Here is a 26788-nt window from a genome sequence, read left to right as displayed (position 1 = left end):
AGAGCCCTTACTCTCAGATCCCACAGAGCCCTGTGCCCCTGATGGAGACCCACAGGAGCAAAGAACATGCCAGCCAAGAGGGGAGAAGCCTTTTGGCCTAGGCCGGTCCCCTCCCCTTTCTGAGCCTCAGGGGTCCTGGGCTCCCTGGGCTCTCACAGGCGATTCCACAATCAGCTGTCACTTCCCTAGCACCAGCCATGTGCCTTTCATCCCATCAGAAAGCGCTTTGATTAGTATCACCACTCTGAGGCTCAGCAAGAAAAGGTCACTTGCCCAAGGTCACACAGCTAGGAAGCTACGGAAGCAAGATTTGAAATCAGGTGGGTCCACTCTAGAGTCTTGCTCTCAACCTGACCCTGATATTGGCCTGAAGCTGGATGACATATTATATGAATATCAGCAATAAAAGTGTTAATAGTGAGCCCAACAGTAGGTAAACACTGTCAGGAGCTCATGGGGCCCCACCTCCCTATCTCATTTGACCACCTCCTGATCCTCCCCAACTCCTCCCAAGGTAGAGGGGCTGAGACACTAGGGAGACGAAACAGCTGCAGCTTCCGGAAACCATGGCAAATTCCCAAAGCACAAACAAATGCGCTCAGCCATGAGGTCAGTGTTTACAGCGCTGGGGCCTGGCTCCTGCCAAATGCAGCAAGCAGCCTCCAGGCCATAGCAGCCCGGCTTACTAACTAGCTCCCTGGCCCTTCACTCATTGGCCCTCGTGGGCCACAGGGTGTCCCTGTCATTCTGAATCCTCAGGGAGGGGGATGGGAGCTCCTTTCCCTAAGGAACTCCCCTGGCAGGGCAGCATCTGAGCTCTGGGTGGCTAAATCCTCCCAGGAACCCTGGAAGGGTGGGAACGTCACCCCAATTTTATAGATGAGGAAACTGAGGCTCAGAGAGGGGAGGACTCCTGCCTGAGTCGCCCAGGAATAAAACCCAAAGCCAGAACTTTTTCTCCAACAACATTTGTTTCTAAGAAAGGAAACATTTTACTGGCATGTCCTTGGGTCTCCCACAGGAGTCCCTCCAGGTAGGAATTTACATCCCAGGATTCTGGGACCTGATACTCTCCCATAGGATCTCCCTGAGGGTGGGGCCTGGGAATCTGCATTGTGAACAGGCCTTCCAGGTGATTCTAATCTACCCAGCGAGGTTGCGATTCTGGCCCCCCTTTCACTGCCCCTACCCAGCCACTTGACCTACTAGTAGTGCCTTACACGTTCTCCAGAACAATAACACCACAGCCAACATTTGCTCATTGGCTGGGTGAGGATCCTATGCCAGACTTTGTATTTTGGACTCGGCACTCTTCATTTCATTTGATTCTAACAAAAATCTCTACAGGTAAGGACTAATTTTCTCTCCATTTTCCACATGGGGAAACTGAGGCTCACAGATGTAAAGGAGCTTTCCCAAGGCCACATAGCAAGCAAGCGGCAGAGCAGGTCTCTGCCCCCGACTCCCGCCCCTGCCCTCCTCAGCTGGGGCAATGTTCCTGCTGAGGTGCAGTGGGTCCATAGGCTAGGAGGACAAGCAGAGAATGAGAAAGCCTGGGCGCAGCGAGGAGGTGAGAGGGGGACAGCCCAAGGCCTGAGGTTTCATTCATGGCACCCTCACCAATAACCTACCTGCTCGATCAAACCACTGGAGCTGCAAAAGCCCTGACAATGTTGCTGGTCTCAGCCCCACATTTAACAGAAGGGGAAAGTGAGGCCCAAGAGGTGGGAGCCAGTCGGGGCATAGGCCAAGAAGCTGGCAGAGCAAGTCAGAGAGTCCCCAGGGATACCCTCCGAGGCAGCTCCTGGACCCCTCCCTACTTGGGTCCATCCAGCCCTCCCAGGCAGTGTCAGGGAAGTCAGAATTTTGAGGACCTCCAAAAAATGCCCCAGAATATCCCCAGCTCATGGAGTAAAGCCTGGTGGCCAGAGGCATCCAGCCCAGCCTGTGTGGATGAGCTCAGTGCTCCAGCTGCAGGGATGGAGAGAGGAGGGAGCATAGAGGGCAAGGTTGATGCTGATTGGCTAGTTCAAATCCCAACAGAAGGGGCCACTCCTCTCCTCCATCCAGCTGCCCCCTCCCAACACACACACACACACGCATGCGCGCGCAGGCAGACACACACACACACACACACACACACACACACACACACACACACACACACACACACACACACACACACACACACACCAGCTGCTCTCAGCCCCTCTCATGGAGGCCCCAGCAACCCAGCCAGCCTGCTCCTGGCCCCAGCCGTCCTTCACCAGTCCTCATCTCCCTAAGGCTGACTTTCTGTGTCTCTGCCCAAAATCCCCAACTACATGGGCCCAAACTCAGATTCCTCTGAGCTTCCCAGGCTCTTCCTCACCCCACGCCCCCTAATCCAGTGCCTGGGATTTAAATTATCTGTGTAAACATTTGTCCAGGGGGCTGCCCTCTCAGGTAGAGGTACACTTTGGACTTGGAGACATAACTTTTCTGAGCTCAGTTTCCTCATCTGCACAACCAACCTTGAAGCCCGAAGTGCACGTGAAGACATCAGAGCATGGTGCTGTGACTGGCGGTTCACCTCCCCCTGCTTTACAGAGGCCCCTTCCCCCAGCATTCCTCCTTCCCCTCCCAACTCTTGTCACCTTCCCTCTCAGGCCTTGGTTCAGATGTCACCCCTACAGGAAGACACCCTCAGGGCCCCAGGCTGTACCAGGTGACCCCCCTCCCCCAGCTTCTACATCCCCATGATCACACTGGGCTGAGTTCTGAGAGCAGGGGGGCTGGGTCGTCCCCCAACCAAGTTTTCTGCCCCGAAGCAGGGCTCACATAAGCAGGGTGGACACCTCTTCTGGGAGCCCCGCCTGCCAGCCTCTAACCCATCCCTCTCTTGATTGCTGATGCATAGCAGCCAGGTCAGACAGCAAGGCACGGGAGGATGAAGAGCCAGAGCTCTGCCAGCTACACAGTCATGTGACCGTGCACAGGTACTTCCTTTCTCTGAGCCGCACTTTCCTCATCCGGCAAATGGGAAGAATAATAACAGCCAACATTTTGGGGTGCCTATAGTGACTTTTTACCTACATTACCTCATCTAACCCTCATAGAACTCTGTGAGGCAGGGACTCACAGATGGGTTACACCCATTTTACAGATGAGGAAACTGAAACTCAGGTGACTTGCTCAAAATCGCAAACTTAGGGCATAGTGGAGCCAAGATTTAAACCAGCACAATACAACTCCAGGCCTTTGCTTCTCTCCATTAATTAGCACAATACAGAAACCCCCACAGAACTGTGCACCAAGGCCTCCGAGGAGCCCAGCACCAGGTGTGTGGCTGCTACTCAAACAGTAGCTGCTGTCAGTAGGAGTCCTATTATGATAGCCCATCGGGACATCCCTGGCCAATGGCCTGTCAGTTCGCCAGGGATCCCCACTTTACAGAAGAGGACGTTGAGGCCCAGAGAGGTGGTGTAACTTGCCCAAGGACAGACACACAAGGAGGGAGCCGCAGGCTGACCTGGGCCCCACTCAGACTCACGGTCCCACCGCCCAACAAAGGCACCTGGGCTCACCTTAACATCCTGCTCCAGGCCCCGGATGAGCTCACCGTCCACCTGGCCAGTCTGGGCAGCACGGAGACTGCGGCGCTCGGCCTTGCGCAGCCGGTACTGCAGGATGCGGCAGGTCTTGCTGGCCTGGTCCAGCTGCTGGCGCAGCTCCTGCAGCTGGTACACATCCTCCTCCATGTACACGTCCCGCATCTCCAGCATCTCTGCCCGCAGCTCCTCAATCTCGTCCTGTAGGGGTGAAAGGGGTGGTCGGGTCACTGGACCCTGTGGCAGTGGCCAGCGTGCCTGAGTGCAGGCCACACCTAATGCTGCCCTCGGCACTTCAGGGGCCCCTGGGTGCAGTAGGTTGAATGCCCCCCCAAAGATGTCCATGCCCTAATTCCAGAATCTGTGAACCTGGCACCTTATACAGCAGAAGGAACCATGCAAATGTGATGAAGTGAAGGACCTCGAGATTGGGAGGTTTGCCTGGATTATCTGGGTGGCCCAATGTAATTACCATGGTGCTTCTAAGAGAGCGGCACGGGGAGAAGTGGGAGAAGGCAATGTGGCCACGGAGGCAGAGGGTGGAGCGTGGTGCTTTGAAGGGGAGGAAGGGCCATGAACTGAGGAATGCAGGCAGCCTTCAGAAGCTGGAACAGGGAAGGGACTGTCCCCGAGAGCCTTCAGGAGGAATGGAACCCTGCCAATACCTTGATTTTCTGACTTCTGACCTCCAGAATTGTAAGTTAATAGTCGGGGATTGTTTGAAGCCACTGAGTTTGTGGTCACTTATTAGAGCAGCAGTGGGGACTAATCCACTGGGGAAACCGGGCACTCACTCAACAAGCATCTTATGAGTGCCAGCGGTGTGCCAGGCCCTGTGCCAAGGCCAGGGTGGGGAGGGACACTGGTGACCTAGACTCACATGTCCCCTTCTGTATCTTCGGCATGGAACCCCAAGTCTCATTGGGAGACTCATAGTAAACCAACAAATAAATTCAAATACCATTAAGAGCTATGAATATATATATGTATATAACAACCACCTGGGTAATATGATAAAGTAGTGCTGTTAGAGGACATGGCCAGGGAGGCCATCCCTACAAAAGGGATATTTGAGCTGAGGCAAGAAGGAACAGCCATGCAGTGAGAGAGCCAAGGAGAGGTGACACCAGGCAGAAGGAACAGTGCATGCAAATGCCCAGAGGCTGGAACGTGTCTCGAGATACAGTAAGGAGGCCAGGGTAGCTACAGGGGTAAATTGAAGCTGGGGAAACAGACAGGGGTCAGCCATCCAGGGCCTTGAGGGCGGAGTAGAGTCTGGGTTTAAGAAGAGGGAGTTGCAGGGGGTGACCTCACTTCCTCAGAGCAGCTCCCATCCATCTCTGTCACCAGCTCCCAGAAATCCCTCACTTCCCCTTTGTCACCATGAACACATCTGCAATTCTTTATTTAACAGTTGGTCTCGCAGAGATACGGTACGTGTCTGGAGGGCCGCCTTGCTCCCTGATGTGTCACCCACACCCAGCACATGGCCTAGCATCTTACAGACTCCCAACAAATACTATCTGAATGGATGAATACATGTCTAGATAGTTATACAGCCACACAAAGACAAACCAATGTGAAATTAAGCTAAGGAGATAAGTGAGGAGACCCAGCAGAAGAAACGGACAATTATTATGTCTAATAATAAATAGGAAAACTGAGAACTGAGTTACAAATGGAAGAATAATACCTACTCTTAGTGACACTGGATTAAATAAGATTGTACACTAAAAAGAGAAACTGAGTCACGGAGAATGAATGATCTGGCAAAGGCATGCATCCCTGAAGAGCCAAAGAAAGCACCCAAGTGATGATGGGACGGGGGGCCCAAGAAGCAAAAAACCCCCAAAAAACAAAGAACCTCTGTAGACCCTGGAGAGGAGGCCACAATCTGGACAGCTGGGTTCAGCAGGCCTCTGAGTCCCCCTTTCCACAAAGAAAATAGGTGGCTCCATACAGGGGAATGGCGTGGGGTTGTCCAGTGCCCCCTGAGAGTGGGTGGTCGGTTTAATTCAGGGGCAGGGTTAGGAACAGTACCCTCCAGGCCAGTCCTTAGGATGAAAGCTCACCAAAGTTTTGACATCCATCTATTTGATTCCTGGGAGTATTTCTCAGATGGTTCTGAACTCAGGAGAGGAAGACAGAGGGACAGGTATGTGCTCCTCCCAACAGACACTATCCTGTCCCCGCCATCACCTGAAGGGTTTAATCCTCACTTGCCATTACAGACGCTCTTCTAGGGGTGTGTTCAGCAGCACACCCCCCCACCAGGGCACCACTGCAGAGGAATGGTCACCTCAGCTGGCCACCCCCCACCCCGCCCCCACCCTGATATACACGCAGACTCACCACCCTCCTAAAACTAAAACTAAAAGAGGAAAAGGAGGAAGTGGGACAGTCAATGATCACCCCAGTTAAAGAAATGAGGAACTGAGGGGTCCACATGTCATTTCAGCTGGCGGATTAAGGAACCACAAAGCAACATCGCTCAGCAAGTACAGGCCAGTCGGCTAAATCCAAGCTAACCCGGCCTCCAGACGGGCCTGTGTTCAAATCCTCACTGTGCCATTGACTAGCATCTCACGTATTCTCTCTCGGCAGTCACACCGACAGGACCTGGGCACGGGCAGCAGGTGGGGGTCTGAGCGGACCCAAAGCTCAGGATGAGCCAAGGGGCAGTGCAGGGGACGCGGAAGCTCATGATGCTGACAGATGTATGACATTTAGATCATGGGAGGTGATATCCCTCAACACAGGACCATATGCGGAGCACTGGAGTCATTTTGGAGGACTTTTTTTTTTTTTAAACATTTAAATAACTGATTTTTCTATTTAAAAAAGTAAGCTAGAGTGAGATGACCTGAGGCCATTCCACTGGCAGCAACCTGAACCAACTGCCCTTTAGTACCAGCTAATAACCAGGTCCCTGGGGCCTTTTATTAGCCCAGATTTTCCCACTTTTCCTGTATCCTTCCAGTAAATTCCTTTTTGCTTCAATTAAAAAAAAAAAAAGTAAACAGTGGTCATAGGGACAGTTTTGAAAATACAGAAAACATAAATCACTCATAATTCCTCCACCTGGTGCTGAATCACAGCGGTCCAAGAGCATCACCGGGGAACTTACCAGAACATCTCATGCCACCATGGTGACCTACTGAATCTGGAACTGGGGATGGGGGCCCCCGAGTGACTCTCCTGCAGGGTGTTTCCTTCCAGTCTTTTTCCCTACAAGGGCACGAGGCATGCGTCTCAGCACAGTCCGAGGCGAGGGCCTGACACAAAGCGGGTCTCAGAAAGCATCTATTGAAGAAGTGAACGAATGAATGATCTTTCTCACAGGGCTCCGCCTTCACCACAGTCAATTTCTGAAAACGCAGGATGTGGCATTCACGCCAGCGCCATCTCTCCATGGTGGCCAAGGGGGGCGCAGGCCCCTCGGGGGGCTTGTCCCAGCTGCAGGCAGAATGCAGTCGGCCCCTCCCGGCACGGCCCATAGGAGAGGGCAAGTCCACAAAGGCTGGCTTATGGCCTGCCTAGGCCAGGTCTGCTGGGACGCGGTGAACGCAGGACGTAGGCAAGGGCTGAGCTTTCGGGGCCTGAGGTGGGGGCAGGGCCATGGGGAGGGGATCCGGGAGAGCAGGACCCTGCTTTACTCCGGAGGTTCTTAGACCTAAGCGAGCCAAGGGTTCCTCCGTTCTGGAGTCTTGGCCCCTGTCCCTGGAAAGCTCTCCAGTGACTGATCCAACCGAGGGAGCTGGTTGGGAATCGCCTAGGGGGTGGGGGTGGGGGTGGGAACTCAGCCTTCCCAGGGCCTTCAAAGACAGCTCCCTGGCCTTGCAGAGCCCTGCCCCCCTCCCAGGCCTTTCAACTGTGAACTGAGGAAGAAAGGGCAGAACTCCACTGGACTCAGCAGACCTGGGGGCTACCCAACGAGGTCGTCAGAGTCCCCCAAATATCAGTGGGGAAACTCCAAACCACACCCTTCACCACAGACAGGAAAAGGCCACACTGCCCAGCAATGCCCACTCAAAGCCGGGAGGGCCCCCCGATTCTCCCCCCCGTCGGAAAGGCCAGCCTGAAGGAGCTGGGGAGAGGTGCCCAGACCAGGCCCAGCCTGCCAGCCTCCATATCCACCCATCTGGCCACTCCTTTCAGTCGACCTCTCTTTTAACCAGGACTGAGAATGGGAGGGGGTGGCACCACGCTGCTGCCAGGGTGCTCAGCCTTTCCCTTTATAGAAAATGCTTGTTTTGCTCTGATTACAGATGTAATACTTATTTATGAAGAAAATTTGAGCAAAAGCAGATGGCTTTCTATTTCCTTCACTAGTTCCCATTGGCTTCTGCATTAGGTCCAAGCCCCTTACCCTGGAACCCAAGCCATCTCTGGTCTCCTCCCCATTCCTGTTTTGCCCGTCTTTGCATCCTCTGTCCCCCACCACCCTGTCCAAATATGCCATGATTAAAGATAGCTACCACCTATGTGGAGGCTCACTAATTATCAGCCCCCAACCCAAGCACGGGATGTGCACAATCCTCTTATCAACCCTGTGAAAGGGGTACTGAAAATGTTCCCATTTTGCAGATGAGGACATTGAGGCTCAGAAGTTTCCCAGAGCTACTCAAGCAAGGAGTGGTGGGGCTGGAATCCAAACAGGCCCTGTGACCCTGGGCTAACGCATCTTAACTGTGTTCTACTCCCAGGTTTGCTTAGGCTTTGCCAGGCTAACTCCTAATCATTTCATCCTTCCAGGGCATTCCCTCCTCCCCTAGTCTGATTCTACCCCCACACTCTGAACTCCATTTGTCTCTGGTGCTAACAATTCCAGGTTGCATTAGCTTGTTTTCGAGTCTATTTTCCTCGAGAGCTGGGGGGAGGGAGGTGACAGGTCTGCTTCCCAGTATCGCTCAGGATGTGGTACAGAGCAGGCACGCATCACTGTCTCTGGGTGGATGAATGAATGAAAGGATGAGTATGGCTTCTGCCCTGCCCAGTCTCTCTCCACAGCCCAGGGTCCTCCTGATCCCTGGCCCAAGCCCACTACACAGAGTCAGAGAGAGCCTGGGTAGCTCTAGGGCTGGGCTCAGGCCCCCACACCATCCCAGGATGAGCAGGGTCTGGGTACCCAGGGAGTTCACCCACCTACTCCCTCCCCACAAAGTACATCTCTGTCCACCCTCCTACACACCCCCAGTGATCCACGAAGCCGGCCTGCAGGAAGAAACCTCTCGGAGGCAGACCTGCCCCTTGCAATGGATGGTTCCCAGGAATCCCAGGGGAACCAGCCAGGAAGAGTCTCTCGGTATATACTGAGCAGGAGGGCCAAACATGAGCTCACATTACTGCTAAGAATAGTGAGAGCTTGCACAGGGCTTCACAGTTTACAAAGACATTCCATCTGCATCATCTCATGGGTCCTGACAGAAACTCCATGGACAGACCGGGCAGGAATCACCACCCCTGTTCTACAGATGAAGAAGCATGGGGAAGGTCGGCTATGCCCAAGGTCACACAGAGCGACCTCTAAGCAGGACTCAGGCTGCGGACTTCAGGCTCTTTCATCTGCATCAGAATTCAGGGAGTCCATGAACTTGGATGGGAAGAAAAAAAAACAAATCACATCTTTATATTCACTCACTTCTAACTAAAAATTACCGTTTCCTTTTATTCTGGACAAGCTACAGTTTTATTAGCCATATCTGTGACTTTGCCCCCCAAAGAAACACAGATGTTTTCAGATCATATCACAGTTGCTGCAGAAATGTCAAAATATTGTTTACACTCATCAGTGCTTTAAAATTACAGTAGTAAGTAGTCTTGTCACCAGATCTTATCAGTGAATAAACACACATATTACTATAGCATGATTTAAAAACATAGTTTGGTAACTGTATTCCAATATATTTGGTTTCCTTTATATTTTAAATGTTTAAAAACATTATTCTAAGAATTCTTCTCAGCAGAGAGCGTAAGGGGTCCCTGGGACAAAATATGATGAAGCCTCTATTCTTTCCTGAGCTGCCTCACCTGTGGGGTCTGGCTCTCCATCAGGACATAAAGCTGGAGAAGCAGAGCTCTGCTTTCAAGCCACATTTTAAATGTTCCAGGAGAGAATGCTTTCTGCGGGAAACTTACACCCAATCTAAGATGATTAATCTTTGTACAATGAGGACAGAAGGGGCAAGTTTAGATTTGGGGCCCAATGGAACACTTGCAAGGGACTCCAGATGCATGGGTCTGTTGGAATTGGTCTGTAGGAGAGGACCTGACCTGCAGGGCTGCAGATGAAAGTGACCGAATACAGGTCCCTCTGCAGAAGCACAGCAAGTGATGATGGGTGGTTTGAACCCCAGCTACAGTTCCCAGCAGGCCGAGGGGACAGACGGTTCCCAAAGGCAGGAGGTCATGTCTTACCAGACCACCAAAGAAGAGACTGTTCCAGAGCAGAGGCCCCCAGCTATCTTCCACCCAAGAGTTAACCCCCATAGGGCTAAGGGTGGGCCCTGGGACGTGAGTATTCTCCCAGAAAACTCTGATATGAGCCCTGTAGACACATTCTAGAAACCCTGGCATATAAGGCTGTGTCAGGAGCAGGGCGTAGGCATCTCAGCCAACCCTGGACTGCCAGGGCCTCCTTCCACTCTGCCTGTCTCCCACCTCCTCACCCCTCCACCTCAAATGCCACCTCTAACAGGCACAGCCCTGTTATATGAACAATTAGTGAATATCTATGGTGGGCCAGATTCATCAGCAAATCATTGGATTTAATCCTCAAAACAGCCAATTTGCTCCCCACTAATTTGTTCTCCACTCAGTACACGGATTGATTTTGTTTTTTTTAAAGACCACAGAGTACTCCTATTTAAAGCCCTCCAGTGATTGTCCAAATCTGGAAACAACCCAAATGCCCCTCAACTGGTGAATGGATAAATAGTGGTACATCCATATAATGGAATACTACTCAGTAATAAAAAAAGGAATGAAGTGCTGATAGCACAACAATGTGAACGACGCTCAAATGCATTAAGTGAAGGAAGTCAAGACTCAGTGGGCTGCATGCTGTATGGTTCCATTTATACGACATCCTGGAAAAGGCAAGACTATAGGGACAGTGTGGGGACAGAGCCAGGAGTGCAGTTTCCAGGCTCTTGGCCTCACATGGAAAGGTGCTCACTCGGGTAGTAAATGGCCATCAACTGTGATTGGATGGCCATCAGCTGTGGCTACTTGGCCGTCAGCTGTGACCAGTGAGCCACTGGGCACTAATATAACTGCCGTGGCTACACTAGCAGAAAATGGGGGCGAGCAAGAAGATGGTGGCTGAGCCTGCAAGCGGTGCAGTGAGGGTTGCGAACATTGTGGCTCCTGCTTCCTGTGTCTCCAACCCAGCCGCCAGCGAGAATATAGTAGTATGACTCCCCTACCTATGGCTCCGTGGGTGTTCCTTTTTGGCCTCACCATGTCCTGCGTTATGTGGAGAGCGGGAGCAGAGACCCCGCAGGCCTCCCCGCGCAACAGACAGAAAACAGATCAGTGGTTGTCAGGTATAAAAGAGTACAGGGGGATTTTAGGGGGCGAGGGAACTGTTCTGTATCTTGATTGTGGTGGTAGTTACAGAAATGTACACATTTGTCAAAACTCATTTTACTCTATGTAAATTTCCTGACCTAAAAGCCACACAAAAGAATGACCCCTGCCCACCTCTCCATCTTCATCACCTCTCACTCCTCCTCGTATTGACTACACTACAGCCACTTGGGTCTTCTTCCAGCAGCCAGAAGACACCTGGTCTGTCTCACCTCTGAGCCTCTGCCTCTGCCGTTCCCTCTGCCTGATTTCCCTGCCCTGAACCTCTGCATTACTGGCTCCCCCTCCTGCTTGAAGCTTCCAGCTAAATGCCACCTCCTCAGAGAAGCCTTCCAAACTTCTCTAGGCCCATCGTGTCCATCGCTAATCTGTGTTTCTTTTACATAATGTATCACAGGCTTATTTGTAATACTGATTATTTTACTGATTGGTCTGTTTGCTTGTGGAATGTGGGTCTCGACCAGTAGAATGTGAACTTCAGGAAGGCAGAGCTCAGCGAAGTGCCTGGCACACAAATCAATAGCTGCTGAATAAATAAATGGGTCCTAGGAGGGGTAGATTACCATCCCGTTCCACTGCCCTGCAGAAAACCACTTCTGGTCAGTGCCGCTGTGTCTAACTTTAATACTTTGATTCTGTAAAGCTAATGCCCGTGGAGGTTTCGTACCCCGGTGGTAGGCCTCAAACCCTAGCCCACCTACTCCCAGGATGAATCTCTGCCAGGTTCCAAACCTGACCCAATGTGTCACCTCCTCCCTAGGTTCTAAGGACCCGACTGGCTGATGGGCAGACAGACCCAGAATGACAGAACGGAGCTGAGGGATCCACAGTCTTTGCTCTGTAGGATAGCAGCCACTCCACGGAGGATTCTCTGCCTGGCCCGCCTTCTCCCACATTGCCCAGGCTGCCACGGTCCCTCCTTCAGGCCAAAGCCCAGGCTGCCTGCCCATCTGCCACCCTGGCTCTGGACCACTCAGCCCAGCCCGGAAGGGCTGACCTGCAGGGTGGGCCAGCAGTGGCCACAGGGGCAGCATGCCAGCCCCCCGAGAGGCCAGAGCAGCCATCTGCTGTCCCTTCTGCCCATCCCCCAGGGTCTGTCAAGGCTCCAGATGAGATCATCGCATTTGGACCCCAAGGAGAGCAGAAGGCTCTACAAAGCTCCACTGCTCTCCCAGCTCAAAAGCAAAGACCCTGGGCATAGCAGTAGGGCCAGGGAAACCCACAGCCTCCATCTCTTCACAGACACGATACCAAGGAGAATCCCATAGTCCCACAGAGGGTCCAGAGTTAAACAGGAAGGGACTCTGGGCTCCTGTCTCCCAGTCCAGAGTTCAAGCCATCTTAGCCTCCTTGGGTGGAAGCTGGGCTCTAGTTTTGGGGGAGTCAGGGTCAAAGGTCCTGGAGAAGGAGGGCCAGGAAGCCCAGCCAGGCATTGCTATGCAACACGATGCCCCGACTCCAGCTGGTAGAGGCTCCTGGTCCTAGTGACCCAGAGGGTTATGAGGGAAGACAAGGGCCCTGGACTTGCATCTCCAAAACCAATAAATAATAATACGCATGTGTTCCCTGAGCGCTTCCCCTCTGGCAGCCCCATGACAGGCAGCTCATTATCTCACTGTATCCCAGCCAGCCCCAACTGGCTGATAAAGAATCAAGGTAAAAACGGTCAACTATGCTGCCCAAGGTCTCATGCTAAATGGCACAGCCAGGATTTGAGTCCAGTTTGAGCTCTGATAATGGGAAAAAAATCTCTATAATGGGAAAAAAGTGACAACAATTTTAGCTAGTATTTACAAGGGCTTACCATGTGCCACACAGCGGGCTGAGCTCTGAATGGAGGTCCATCGCCTTGCGCTCAACGACAGTCTTTTTGCGGGGATGCTATTATTTTATGCCCATTTTACAGGTAAGCAAACAGAGGCTCAGGAAGATGAAGGCTCCACAGCCAATCAGGGGAGAGCCCCTCCCTGCTGCCGTCCCAACTCTGGCACAGCTCAGTGCACGAGACCACAGACAGTCCCTCTGGCAGGGAGCTGTGCATGCATGCACGTGTTGGGGGAAAGGAGATGCCCAGAGACTGGTCCCCACAAAGGCCAGGCCCCATTGTCACTGCCCCATTCCAGGCTTCAGCAGACAGAGCAGGGAGACATCTGCAGCCCCTGCTGTCTCTGAGGGACGCTCAGAGCGGGGGCGCCTGCTGGTGTCCCTCCTGTCCTTTCTGTGTGAACAGGAAGGAAAGCAGCATTTGGATCTGGATGTGTTTAAAACATCCCCTGGGCTGCAGCCAAATCTCTGAGCAGGGAGAGAACAGCGCTCAGAGGTCTTTGGGGAGGGTCAAGGGAGTAGCCCTGGGCCTCGCAGCCTGAGGCTCCAGCACAGCCCAGCATTTCACTCCACTGAGCCTTTGCTCCTGCCATTCCCGCTGCCTGGCAATCTGGAAAGAGCACCATGAGGGCCCAGCCGCTTGCCTCTTGCAGGCTGTGTGACCTTTGGCAAGCCCTTCGACCTCTCTGAGCATCAGTTTACACCTGTGTAAAAGGAAGGAACTAAGTCCCACCCTGGTAAGGTCCCTGCCCTAGTACAGAACAGCTGGGGAGAGGGGCCCGGCATGAAACCTGTAATTACCCAATTAATGATCTAATTACAGTTGAAGTAAATGCCCTCAAAGGAGTCTACACGAAGCTCCTAGGTGTCTCACACAGGAGCCTGGACTGCAGTGGAATGCATGAGGGTGGAGGAGCAAACCAAAGGGAGGGGAGGGAACCACAGCCCAAAGGCCCCCAGGTGGGAAGAGCACAGGAACAGCAGCCTGGGATGTGTGGAGCACGTGAAAGCTTGGGTGCAGCAGGGGTGAGGTGAAGTTGAAGGAGGCAGGACCACACAGGCTGCTCAAGCACTCGGGCAGGGCCGAGGAGGGGTGCGGAGGGGAGGGGCTGATGCCATGACCCAGAATATCCCCGGTGGATATGGGGCAAAACCAGGGGAAAGATATTCAGTCAGGTCCAGCCTGACTGCAAAACCAGGGGAAAGATATTTAGCTGGTCCAGCCTGACTATGGGACCCCAAGCTGGTTTTCTACCGGAGCCTGAGTGCCCTCTGTGGCCCAGGCAAGGGGAGATTATTCACCTTGACCTTAGAATGAGGGACCCCAAGGTGGCCGTCCATCATCAAAGCAGTATTCCAGATTATAGTCTGCGGCACTGGCCTTAACTGTTCAAAGACTGGGGTGGGAGGGAAAGGGGGTACATGAGGGAGAGATGTGTTTGGGGAACCCATAATGCAATTCAGCTCCATGCACACGTCTCAGGCCCCTGCTCCATGCCAAGACCCATACCCAGAGCCAGGCACAAGCTTGCCATCAAGGACCCTGGGCCCACGGGCAATCAGATCCAAGCCTGCTGATGAGTGATGAAGGCGGATAGCTGTTGAGTCCTTACCACGAGCGGGCCCTGGCTAATCCTTACATACATGCGTTCTCTGATTTAATCCTCACAGCAACACTGTACAGTGAGCATCCCCACTTTACAGATGAGGAAACTGAGGCTCATAAAGGGGAAGCTCATAGAGGAAAAGGGAGAGCTAGGATTCAAGCCCAGGTCAGCTTGGCTCTAAACCACAATGTCCTTAACCACCGTGGACACTGGCGAAGGGAAAGGCTGGCCTGCTGCTCACACCTCTTACTCCCTGCCACGCCTCGCGAAGGCCAGCACTAGCTGCTAGGAACGCAGACCTGTAGGCCTCCAGAGAATTTCAGGGTCAGCCTGGCCCAGAACACCTGCCCGTGGCTCTTCCCCTAGGTCCAAGTTCCTTCTGGCACCAGAAGGCAGAGAATGTGATGACAAGTGAGGTGCTGCCTATGGGGCACTGGTGGAATGACTTTAGTAATCACCGTGGCCGCTGGTCCGGCCCTTGCCCGGAACTTGGCTGAGCCCCTCCCCTGGAGAACACCCTCTGCCCCAGAGGCCACACAGGATGTGGGGCTCCCTCCCTCCCTCTGTGCCCAGGACAGTGCTGGATGTGCCATATACCTGATTGCGAATCCTCCCAAGTGCCCTGCAAAAAAAGGGATTCAATTCCCACTTTACAGTCAGGAAGACTGAGGCTGGATAACGGGACTTGCACGTGGAGATCACGCACCGGGAGGAGATGACAAAACAAGGTATGGCCCCAGACCTGACCCCAAAGGTGGAATTTGTCCGTGAAACCACACAGCCTTCCTTCCCTCCCACCCTTGGCCCCTGTGCCTTATGCGCAGTGCTAGACACATGGAAAGGGTGCAGCTCCTAGCTTTGCTACAGGCCGATATGGCTCCTTCCTAGCAAGGTGTTCACCTAGCAAGGTGTTCACTTAGCTCAGCATTCAGCGCCCTTCCCGAGCAGGCCCAATTCCCCTTCCCAGCCCCTCCGTTACCACTGCCCCACCCACCATTCCCTCTAGCTCTTCTGCTTTAAGCCTGCAGCCCACCTGCACATCCTCATCACTGCCTTTCCTTCAATCATGCAACAAGTATTTATTGAGTCCCTCTGTCAGGCACTATTCTAGCAGCTGGGCATAGAGGCAGCCACTCAAGACTAACTCCTCAGCTCTAATGCCTCCTCTTCCAGGAAGTCTTCCAGGCCCCTCCTCTGAGTGCCCAATCTCCAACTCCTCTATCCTGGCCCCCTTCATCAGTTCCCAGGCAGAACTGGGCACCTTTTAGAGATGGGAGTGGCATGGCTCTCCACAGACCCCAGCAAAGGAAAGGGGGAGGAGGAGGGAGATGAGGGCAGGCAAGAAATCCCGAGACTATTAGAAGGGAGTTGGCCCAGGGCAGGGTTTCTCCTGTGGGCAGGCCTGACAATTGCTCCATCTCACTCAGCCCACTGGGCCCAGGCCATCAGGGGCCTGAGAGCCTTCGGTACAGCTTCTCCTGATTTGGTGAACTGCCAGCCCCCCAACCACCTACCACCTAGCCCCCGCCAGGTTCCTAGGGCCCCCAGATCCAGGAGGTTATGAAATCAAGCCTCCACCATACTCCTCACTGTTCCCAGCAGCCTTGTGGAAGGAAGCCTTCTGCAGGAGCTGAAAACAGTAGTTTGTACACATTAACTCCAGGGAGACAGGACCAGGATTTCCTGTGTTTCTGTGGGTGAAATGTCACAGCCAGTGTGTGTGCATGTCTGGGCACTCGCGTTTGTGGGTTTCTGGCCCCCGTCAGCAAAGGCTACAGGCCTGACGTGTGAGCGCTCTGTGCTCATGGCCCTGCTTGTGTGTACATGGCTGCGTGTCTCTACGAGTGTCTGTGGGGTGTATGTCTGCGAGCCCCGGGCCTCTGCTGCTTCCTTTGTAGAAGAGCCCGTGGGGGTATCTGGGCAGTGAGCTTGCGTCTGTGCCCGCCTGGCAGGGGCGGATGTGTGGATTCCCGTGGATGCCAGTGCCTGTGTGTAATGAGTCTGTGTGGGTTTGTGTGTGTGTGTGCATATGTATGTGTGCTTCTAATTTGTCTGAGGGGGTGCCAGGCTGTGTCCATCTCTGGGACATGGCCAAGTGTTTCTGGGGGTGTAAGGTGTGTGTGTGTGAGGATGTGTTTCTGAGCCGGGGATCTCCTAGATAGTGTGGGTCCCTGCTGCATCTATTTGGTAATGTGTATGAGGAGACAGGAGGTTGTGTGTCTGCCCGGGCTTGTGTGCTTCTCTAAGTGTGTCTCCTCTTTAATATGCCCGGAGACGTGCTTCTGGAAGCATACAACGTAAGCGTGTCTCTGGATGTGTCTGCGAGACATGTGTGAGTGGCTGTGGATCTCTGGGCAAAGCTGTGAATATGTGCAACGTGTGTGAGACTGTGCCCAGCAACACAGGCCCAGCCCCTCTGTGAGGAATGCGGGGGGCCCTGGAGCCGTGGTCCCCCCAGGCCGCACAGCAGCAGCCTCACATTTTCCATTTCATTTTCCATCTCACTGGAGCGGCCCCCCTTTCCCCATGACAGGCAAACTGCCGAGGCTTCTTAAAGACCCAGGCCTCCAAGCAGCTTCTTCCAGGACACTCTCAGCTGTCATAGGGAGGGCTGGGACTCAGGGCAGGCACCAGTCAGGAGCTTTGCTGGCCATGATGACCACCCCTCTCCAGCACCCAGTGACAGACAGACTGGGGCCCTCCCCCTACAGCTCCCAGGAGCTGAGAAGAGCTTCACAACTTGCTGGCTACTGCGCCACACATGGGGCACAAAGCCTGGAACCCAGGAGGCACTCAGAAGACATCTGACGAATGAATGAATGAATGAATGAATGAATGCCTAGAGAAGCAGGAAAGGGAGAGGCAATGACTGGGACAGGCTCCGACATTTACTGTGCACTATGATCACACTGAAAAGGGTCCCCAATGGCCCAGGGACAGGCATGCTTAGCACCCGTATTACAGAAGAAGAAACAGAGGCTCAGAAAGGCTGAGTATCTCACCCAGTGTCACACAGCTTGCAACTGGCAAAGCCAGGCAAGAACCCAGCTCTGTGAAGTTCAGTGTGCCTCCTGCATGGGAGAGAGTGGAAGAGCGACGGGGAAAAGGCAGGTCCATAGGGTTGTCTAGTGAGGCTCCCAAGTATATCAGCTGTGCAATCTTGGGCATATTACACAGCGTCTCAGTTTCCTCGTCTGTCCAATGGGTCTGATATCAGCACGCTTCACACTATGAGATTGCTATGAGAAGTAAAGGGCTTACTTAACTCAGAGCCTGTCCCACTGGAAGTGATCGATTGTTGATAGCATTGGTGAGACAAGAGCCATAAAGGCCCAGGGATCCATGGTTTAGAGGTCCCCAGGCCAGCTCTACCATTTCAGCCCTCTGGGCTCAAGCCTAACTTGTCATCTCATCTTAAGGCTGGATCTAAACCCCAGTCACTTCCTCCAGGACCTCAGACCCCTGGTCCCAGTCGGTCTGCATGGGTGCAGGCACATACTCACATACATGCATGCGAGCATGTGTCTCCCACCCCCACCTGCAAGCTCCAGACCCCTGGCCCCAGCATATGTTCTTCTCCAATTGTTACCAGCCAGTCTTAGCCTAGAGCCTGGCACACAACAAGATTCCTGTCACCAACCCGTGTCCCAGACTAGACACACTGCTAGCAACCCAAAGTTCACTGCTCTAGTCACACTATAGAAGGAACAGGACCCAGAGTTAGACCAACCGGGTTTAGAAGCCTGTGACCTGGAGCCTCCATTTACCCAACTGTACAATGGGAGCTGGGGGTGGATTAGATGCTTCCTCTGGGCCCTTCTGGGCTAACATCTAGATTGGCTGCACCTCAAACACTTGCATCTAGAACCTCCAAGGAGGTGGGGAGGACTAGCTTCATGGAACCCATACAGCATGGAATGGGATCACATCTTTTTGTCTTCCCTGGAACAGCTCCCAACTCATTAACATCCTACAGCTAAGGGGACCCACCTTCCTGGCTTCTCCGAGCTCCTCCAAGAATGAAGATATATGGAAAAAGAACTGACTCTGGGTGGTGAACACACAATGTGATATATAGATGATGTATTACACCTGAAATCTGTGTAACTTTACTAACCATTGTCACCCCAATAAACTTTAAAAAAAAAAAAGAATGAAGATATAGACATCCTGTCTGCTCACTGGCTAAAAATGTTAACAATTCCCCAAGAGATGCAGGATTTTACTGCTTGCAAAACGTTTTCTTGTCTCTTCATACCTTCCTGATTCTAACAATCCTACGAAGATGTCCATCATCTTCATTATATAGATGAAAAAAACATAGCTCAGAGAGGCCAAGGGACTTGCCCATGGCCACACAGTAAATGGCAGTCGGGTCTCAAATCCAGGTCTTTTGGCTCCAACTCTCAGATTCTTCCATCCACAAGGGGTGGGTTCCAGCATGTCCTCACCACATGGTACCTGGGCGACAGTGAGTAGCAACGGGGAGCTGGAAGACCAGGACTTTAAGGGTCAAACATAGTCAATGCGTCTCCTCTACAGCTAAAGCTGCCTCTTCGAATCCCAGAACCTCAAAAGTTAATAACCTTCAGACTTCCTTGTCTGGAAGGGACCCCAGGTCAGGCAACCCAATTGCAGCCACCACATGGATCTCACCCTAATCACAACCACCAACATTCTATACAGTTTACAAGCTGCTTTCCACAAACCCTGTGTCTTTATCCGAACCTATGAGGTCATCCAACTTCTCTTTGAATAACTCAAGTGACAGTAAGCTCACTCTCTTCTCGTTAACAGCTCTTTCTATCAGCTCATTGGGAAACAGCTGCCCACTTACGCTTTCCCCACGTGGGCCCCAGAGAAGGCCTCATGTCACAGGAGATCTGCCGTCCCCAAAAGGCCTTCTTCAGTGGACAATTCCCAGAGTCCCTCACCAGGGGGGTGGTGAGCCTGAGCACAGCCCCACCACACTCTGTGGGACTCAGCCCAGGCGGCAGGAGGCCTGACACACTGGGGACCTGGAGTCCTTCTCCTGGTAACTCAGTTCTTGCATCTTAGAAGCAAAGTTGCCCAGAGGGGCAGGAAACACGTCAAGAGTGGAATGACTCTTACTCCAAGCTCTGGCTGCCTGGAGAACCAGCTATGGGACCTGGAGCAAGTCCTTCTCCCCTCTGGCCATAGTTTATTATCTGTAGATGGAACAAACCAACACTTCCTGTAACAGCCCCTACACTGACGCTCCACAGCCACGGTCTGTAGATTTTCACCTCACCTCTGTGAGGTTGGCAGCTGGGTTAAACGAAGCTTGGAGCAGTTCAGGGATCAATCCAAGTGTACACAGCAAGAATTGTACATTCTGGCCCTGCTCACTTCTCTCATCCAATCTCCTTCCTCTCTCCAGCCTCAGAGCTGTTTTTTGAAATCAACCAGCTTTTCCCAACTTCCTGTAGCCTGGAATGTTTTCACTCCAGCTTCTTACTCAGCTGGTTCCATCTCCTCCTTCTCCTCCTCGGCCCCTCTGAGCACGCCCATCCCCACTTCCATGCGCTCGTGGCACAATGTGTCCTTCTCCGCCCTTGTATGATGATCTGTATTGTGATTTACCGTATGACTATTATTTAAGCTCAGTCTCCCCGACTAGACCCGAAGCTCCACGAAAGCACTCATTCCTGTCTACGGCTGCACCCCCAGACCTGCACTAGTGACTGGTACACAGTAGGCGTTAAATAAATAGTGAGTGAATGAATGAATGAGGAGCCAGGAGAAAGAGCCCAGGCTGCTTCAGATGGGGTGGAGGATCTATTCTGCCTCCTCAGAATCCACAAGAGAACATGAAAAGCGTCCATGGAAATATATCACATAGCACTTGAGAATAGCAGCGATGACAGCTACTCTCATCTGAGACTCACTACATGCCAGATGCTCTAGTGGTGTTTGCACACTTTATCTCATTTAACCCTTAAGGTTGGAAGATGTGTGATGTGCCTTTGTACAATGAGGAAACTGAGGTCCAGAGACATTAAATAACTTGACCAAGATCACACAGCCAGGAAGCTACGGACCCTGAATCCAAGAGTGGAGTGAGGCCTGCACGCAAAGCCTGAAACACTGAATGAATGGTAGAAACTGAGGCTCAGCCCTGGCTCAGGCAGTGGTAGGTCCCCAGCCAGACCCTGGCCCCGGGGAGACCTTGGGCTCAACCCCCAGCCTTCTGGGACTATATTCCTTCTTAACAGTCATTGGTAGCTCAGGGGAACTCCACAGCTCTGCCTGGTCACTTCCTGGGGAGGACAGGAGCCCATAGAGGTGGGTGCATGAAAAGACCCTGAAGCACAGCTCTATGGCCCATCTTCTCTACCCAGTGTGAACAGTGCGGGCACGAGGTGGAAGGGAGGACCTCAGGTTTGGAGTTTAGAGCAGCTCAGGCAGGGAGTACAAAAAGCAGCTCAGAGTACCAAGAGAGCAGGGCCAGGCCTCCTTCTAGCTTGTCTCCCTCCTCCTACCCACCCTCTATTTGTCCTCTCCTTACCATTAGCTTCTAAAGACTATAGGAGCTCATTGAACCCTCTTGTCAATACTAAATGGGGTGGATTATCCTGATTTAGACAGGCCCTGTCCTTCTATTCCACAAGTATGTACTGAACATAGGCTGGACAGCAGATCCCGGGGAAATGGGGAGGAGGAGACACAGTTGAGCAAGACCCCAAAACTCTAGTGAGAGAGAAATGCATTTGGCCAGAAGAACCATAATGCAAAGCTATGTACTGCCTGCCAGGCAAGCGGGGCACGCTGGGTGTTGTACCAGGCCATCAACTGACAAGAGTAGGTAACATTTCAGCCTCTTCCAAAACCATGCCCAACCAGTGGCAGTAGATTAGAGCCCATGAAGCTTCCAGTCTGCACAGCCAAGATCGATACCCGAGGGCCGGGCTGTCCCTAAAGCTGCCACAGTGCCAGGTGGTGAACAGACAGAGCCTGGTGCTCATGTCCACCCAGTAGGTGCAAGGCCTGCTCTCCTGGGGAAGCTCTCAGGTCCCCCCATGCCCTTTTCAGATAGGCAGCTTCCCTCCACTCACTGGGCACAGGGGGAGGACATGGGCAGGGACATAAGGGGCAGCCATGAGGGGCCAATGGAACTGCTATGTCTACAAGGCCGGGCCCAGAGAGAGCAGAAGACAATATCCTGGAATTTAGGAAGCTGACTCTGTACTGGTTCTCCCACGACATCATCCTCCCAGGCTGTGGGACCGTTAGACTGGGCGGAAGTCGGACTCCAGCCAAAGGGATGTTCCCAGATGTCATGCTTTCAAACAGGACCCGCCCTGAAAGGCAGGCGGGGACAGGCCTGCGCCTGAGGAAAGCCCAGAGAAAAGACTCAGGATGGTGTTCCGGCCTCTCCTTGGCACGGGCAGGCCACAGGTCTCCCTGGCAGCATGCACACCAGTGCCTGTCCTAGAAAGGAGAGCCACCAAAGGCCTGGCCTCTGGACTGGGGGTGGCAGTTCTGAGTGGCTGAAGGCAGAGGTCCAGCCCCTCACGGGGACTACCCACCCCACCATCCCAAGAAATGCACCCTGCCCCTCCTCCAAAGCAGTTTTCTCACCGCTCCCCCTTCCCAAATCAGGACCCTTTGGCCTGTCTCCCTCATCTAGCTTCCTCCTCAGGAGAGGGTTCCCCAAATAAAATGGGAGACAAGAGGTGCGAGAGCCCTAGATCGACCTCAGGTTGGTCCCAGGGGGTTTAGGCCTCTTTTTCCAGCTCGACCAGTGGGGTTGCGCGGCCGGCTGGTGCCTTAGTCCCGTGGATCTGTGACACCCGGGGCCTCCCGTGGCCACCCTCTCCCCCATCGGCGCCCCAACCTTGAGATAGTCGTTTTCCGAGCGCAGCTCCTCCAGCTCTCTCACGAAGCCGCTGGGCCCGCAGTCCAGCATCTCCTCAGTGAGGTCGGAGAAGGCAAGCGAGGCACTGAGTGGCAGGCGGCTGCTTCCCACTGACGACGCGGCTACGGATGGCTCATCCGGGGAGGCAGGCGGCCGCGGAGCCTGCTGTGCTGACGGCGCGGGCTGGGGCGGCTGCCCGGTGCGGGCCCCCGCCGGGCCCCCGGCCGCAGACTCGGCGTCGCTGCTCAGCGCCAGCTCCAGGCCCAGCAGTCGCGCCTCTTCCGACGCGCAGTCCGACACCTCCGAGCTGCTGTCGGTGAGGCTGGGCGGCGGTGGAGGAGGTCGCGGCCCGGTACCCGGGCGCGGGCGGCCCTTGGCACGCACCCCGGTACGGACCCCTGCCACCCGCGTCCCTGAGCCCCGCGCCCCGGGCACCACCGTGCGCCCCTTCTTGTCGGGCCGCCCGGAGGACGCGGCGCTGCAGGCGGCTGCGGCGCCCTGGCCTGGGCCGCGGCGGCCCTTGGCCAGCGACCAGCCGGCCACGTCCTTGGGCCGGGCCGGCGATGGCGCGCGGTGGCTCTTTTTCCTCTCTGGGGCCGGCGCGGGCGGGGGGCCGCAGCCCCGGGCCAGAGGCTCCCCAGCCGGCGCCTCCATCTCGGCCTCCCTCGGCCTCAGCGAGCGGCGCGCATGGCCCGGGCCCGCCCGGCCTCCGCGCCCCTGAGGACGGTCCGAGCGCCGCTCCCGCCGCTCTGGCCGCGGCTCCTCTCGGCTCACCTCAGCCCCGGGGCTGGGCTCCGGCCCCGACCCCCGCCGCACTGTCTCTCCGCTGCTCTGAGCTCGGAGAGAGCGGCCCGCTCGCCTCCAGGCACCCCGGCTCCGGCTCCGGCTCCGCCCGGCGCCCGCCCCCTCGGCCTCGCCGCGCCCCCGGAGCGCGCCCGGGCCCCGGCTGCCCACACGCCGATCGCTCCCTCGGGATCCCAGTCCGGCTGCTGCCCGGGCCCCGGCTCCGCCCGGCGCGGCCCGCCCCCCGCGCAGCCCCGCCAGCTCCCCGCCCCGCCGCCTCGGCTCGGGGGCGCGCGGCTCCGTGAACAAAAGACGGACGCGGCGGGAGCGGCAGGGAGGGACACAGGCAGCGAGCAAGGGAGGGATCTGCGAGGCAACAGCGACCCCCTCGAGGGTCAGGCAGGCCGGGGCTGCCGCGGTCCCTGCTCCCTCCTCGGCCGCTCTGCCGCCGCCCCCTCCCCTGCCGGCCTGGGGAACGCACCCGGCGGGGGTTCCCCTGCGCCGAGTGTCCCGGCAAGGGCCCCGCGAGCGGCGAGAGAGGGGACTTCCAGGCAGAGGCCGGGCGGACCTCAGAACGCAGGAGCCAGCATCCATATACACACCCGGTACTTCGCCCCTCGCCGCTCTGCCGAGCGTGCGCGAACTCCTCCCCCTTAACAGTGCAAAGCAAGACCAATTATCCCATTGCACAGACGCGTAAAATGAAGCCCTGGAAAGACTCGCGATTAGTCCAAGGTCAATGGCAGAGCCGGAATGGAACCCAAACTTCACCCTTCAAAGGCGTGCTCGGCTCTTCTGCCTCGGCTTCCCTGTCACAGGGAGAGGCACCGTGAAGCCCTGGGTGCACGCCCGGCCCTGCACACCTCGACCTACTGTGATCCCAGGCATACATACTCCCTCCTCCCTGACCCCAGTTTCAGGCTCCGCACGGCTGAAATGGAGGCGACCTGTCATGAGGTGTCAGACCAGCGATGATTTAGGAGTAGGTTCTGTCCCTGCTGGGGGCTGGCACGGGCCGGAGATGGCTGCCTTGAGCCCCACATGTTTTTTCCCAACAGCAACTGCGGACGATTCCGGAGTCCCGGCTCTGGAGGGGGTCGCTTCTTTTCTTCCAGGGCTGTCTCCACGGCTGTTGATTTTCCCATGTGTCTGTCACACCTCCCCTCCCTTTCTCCTACCCTGCTCCCCGCTGCTACTCCCTGTTGCTGAGCCATCGCTGGGCAGAGCCAGATTAAGTCCTTTGGCTGCCCCTCCAGCGGGCACTTACCCTCAGGGTGACACCCCATTGCCAACGGGGCGGGGGGTGCGGGGCAGGGCTGTATTTACCCTTTTGCAGCCTCTTCTTCCTCCCCCTATTCCTTCCTCCCCTTCTTTTCCATTTTTCCTTTTTCCTCCACCTGCCCATTTTCTCCTTCCTCCTTTTCCTCCTCCCCTAATCCTGTTCCTTCACCTCCTGCCCTTGACGCACAGCTGGCACCAGGTCCACTTCTTTGTTTCTGTCCCAACCTCCCCCACAGCAGTGAATACATTTCTGGGGTACCCCCTCTCACCTGAGGCATGGCTTCATCCCCATCTAGGTGTGTCCAGGTGTGTGAGTGCCCCCTCCACCTCCGATCCTTCCTCCAGGTGCCCCCCATTCAGCCAGGTAAGGAGCAGGGCTACTCATCAGGTTTTAGGGCAAACACTTCTTCAGGAGCATATCCACCCCCTCCTGGCAGGGCACCACTTCCCCTGCCTCCACTGACTGTCCATTCATCTGGTCCACAGGCACCAGGTAGGACACTAATGGACACAGTGGTGGACTTGTCGTGTTGTGTTCCTGGCCTCCAAGAGCACACAGTATAGGGGGGAGATGGCCAAGAGAGATTAATCACAAACAGGGTGGCATGGAGTAGCACAGGGGCAGGGGCCAGGGCAGCCCCTCCCACTTCCTGGGCCACAGAGTCCCCACCTGGTCTAGTTTGCTGTAACAGATGACAGGAGCCTTCTAGCTCTGAGGCTCCTGTTTCTTGTAGGCTTGTCCTGGTCTGGCAGAGAGAGATGCTGTGTAGCCTTGGAAATTGTTTACCCTCTCTGTGCTTCAATTTCTCCCCTTATGCAGAATATGGGCTTGGAGATGTTGGGTGGTGTGAATCCAGGCAGGGGACATGCTAGACTAGGCTGGCTCAGTCACTCCCACACACCCAGGGCCACACTGACGGTCCTGAAATTATAGTGGCCTGGATCTCCCCAAGTGGCCTGAGTCCTGTCTCTACCACATATCCCGTCTGGGCCTCAACACTCGTGGCTCAGGGACCTTCTTACACTGATGGTCTTTGGATTTGGAGAGCCATGAATCTATATTGCAGCCCCAGGTGAACCTGGGGAACAGCATGGCCTTGGTAGGGAGGGGTCCTAGGGTTGGGTGGGGCCGAGGTAGGGGCTCTGGACTGGGGCTCAGTTCAGACCTGGGAAACCGGAAAAGGAGTGAGTCTTGCTGGGAGTCCAGAATTGGCTGCATGCAGGCAGGAAGACCACCTGTGGCTTCCTGACCCATGGGCACTCATTTATGCCAGGCTCTGTGCCAACACGTCAGTAGCGGCTCTCAGAAAGGTTAAAACGTCTTGTGGCTGATTGTGTTTTCCAAAAGTAGATGCAGCAGTATATAGCTCATCCCAATTACTCTTTCTATCATATGGCATTGACACTCTTCCACTTGCCTGATGAGGTCTGTGTTCCTTCCCCTTGAACCTGAGCAGAGTTTCGTGACTGCCTCAACCAATAGGGAATGGCAGACATGACACTGTGACTTCCAAAGCTAGGTCACAAAAGACAACATGGCTTTACCCGGCTCTCTCTCTCTCTCTCTCTCTCTCTCTCTCTCTCTCTCTTCACTCACCCTTGGAACCCAGCCACCACGTTGAAAGGAAGCCCAGGCCTCATGAAGCTGAGGCCATGTCACAGTGTTCCAGTCAACAAATCCAGCTCTGGTCCCCACTAACCACCAGATATGTGAGGGAGTGAACCTTTAGATGATTCAACCCCCAGCCTTGGAGCTGCCCCAGCTGACGCCAAGTGGAGCAGAAATAGGCTGTCCCAAACTGCAAAATAAATATTGTTGTTTTAAGCCACTGAGTTTGGGGGAGTTTGTTATGCAGCAATAGACAACTGGAATGCTTGCCCAAGGTCATACAGTTTGGAAGTGGCAGGGCTGGGACTGATTGGAACTCACGGCCATCTAATTTCAGAGCCCGTTGTGCTGAACTATTGGGCAGTGTCCAGCTCTAGCACACAGTGTGTGCTACACAAAGCTCTAATCAAGAAGGCATGAAGCAATAAATGATTGTAAGAATTATATCAGACTGTAAGAAATGAAGATGCTGACTACCCAGTGGAAAATGTTTGTTTTCTCCCATTCAAGCTGCTAGATTGACTCACATGATAGAAAGTGAATGGAGACTAAATCCTAAAGCCTTCTAAGAGGAGGTGATTTTTTTCAGCTAAAGCTTCCCCCCCACCCCCCTTATATCAATCAT

At 54.5% G+C, this 26788-nt stretch overlaps 1 protein-coding gene across 2 annotated transcripts in view; it reads right to left on the bottom strand.

Moving 5' to 3' along the window:
* SOGA1 (suppressor of glucose, autophagy associated 1) overlaps window positions 1-23409 on the bottom strand; it is a 64371-nt gene extending 40962 nt beyond the window's left edge. For both annotated transcript variants that reach the window (XM_033094429.1, XM_033094430.1), the window contains exons 1-2: window positions 22470-23409; window positions 3567-3791 (exon numbers count right to left, since the gene is read on the bottom strand). In XM_033094429.1, coding sequence (XP_032950320.1) covers window positions 3567-3791; window positions 22470-23144 — 900 coding nt within the window. In that variant the 5' untranslated portion in view covers window positions 23145-23409. The remainder of the gene's footprint in view (window positions 1-3566; window positions 3792-22469) is intronic.
* Window positions 23410-26788: the final 3379 nt, after the last annotated feature.

The sequence above is a fragment of the Rhinolophus ferrumequinum genome, chromosome 23 (genome assembly GCF_004115265.2).
Source record: "Rhinolophus ferrumequinum isolate MPI-CBG mRhiFer1 chromosome 23, mRhiFer1_v1.p, whole genome shotgun sequence".
Classification (NCBI taxonomy): Eukaryota; Metazoa; Chordata; class Mammalia; order Chiroptera; family Rhinolophidae; genus Rhinolophus; species Rhinolophus ferrumequinum.
Note: the sequence above shows the minus strand (reverse complement) of the source record. Positions and strands in the feature narration are given on the sequence as shown.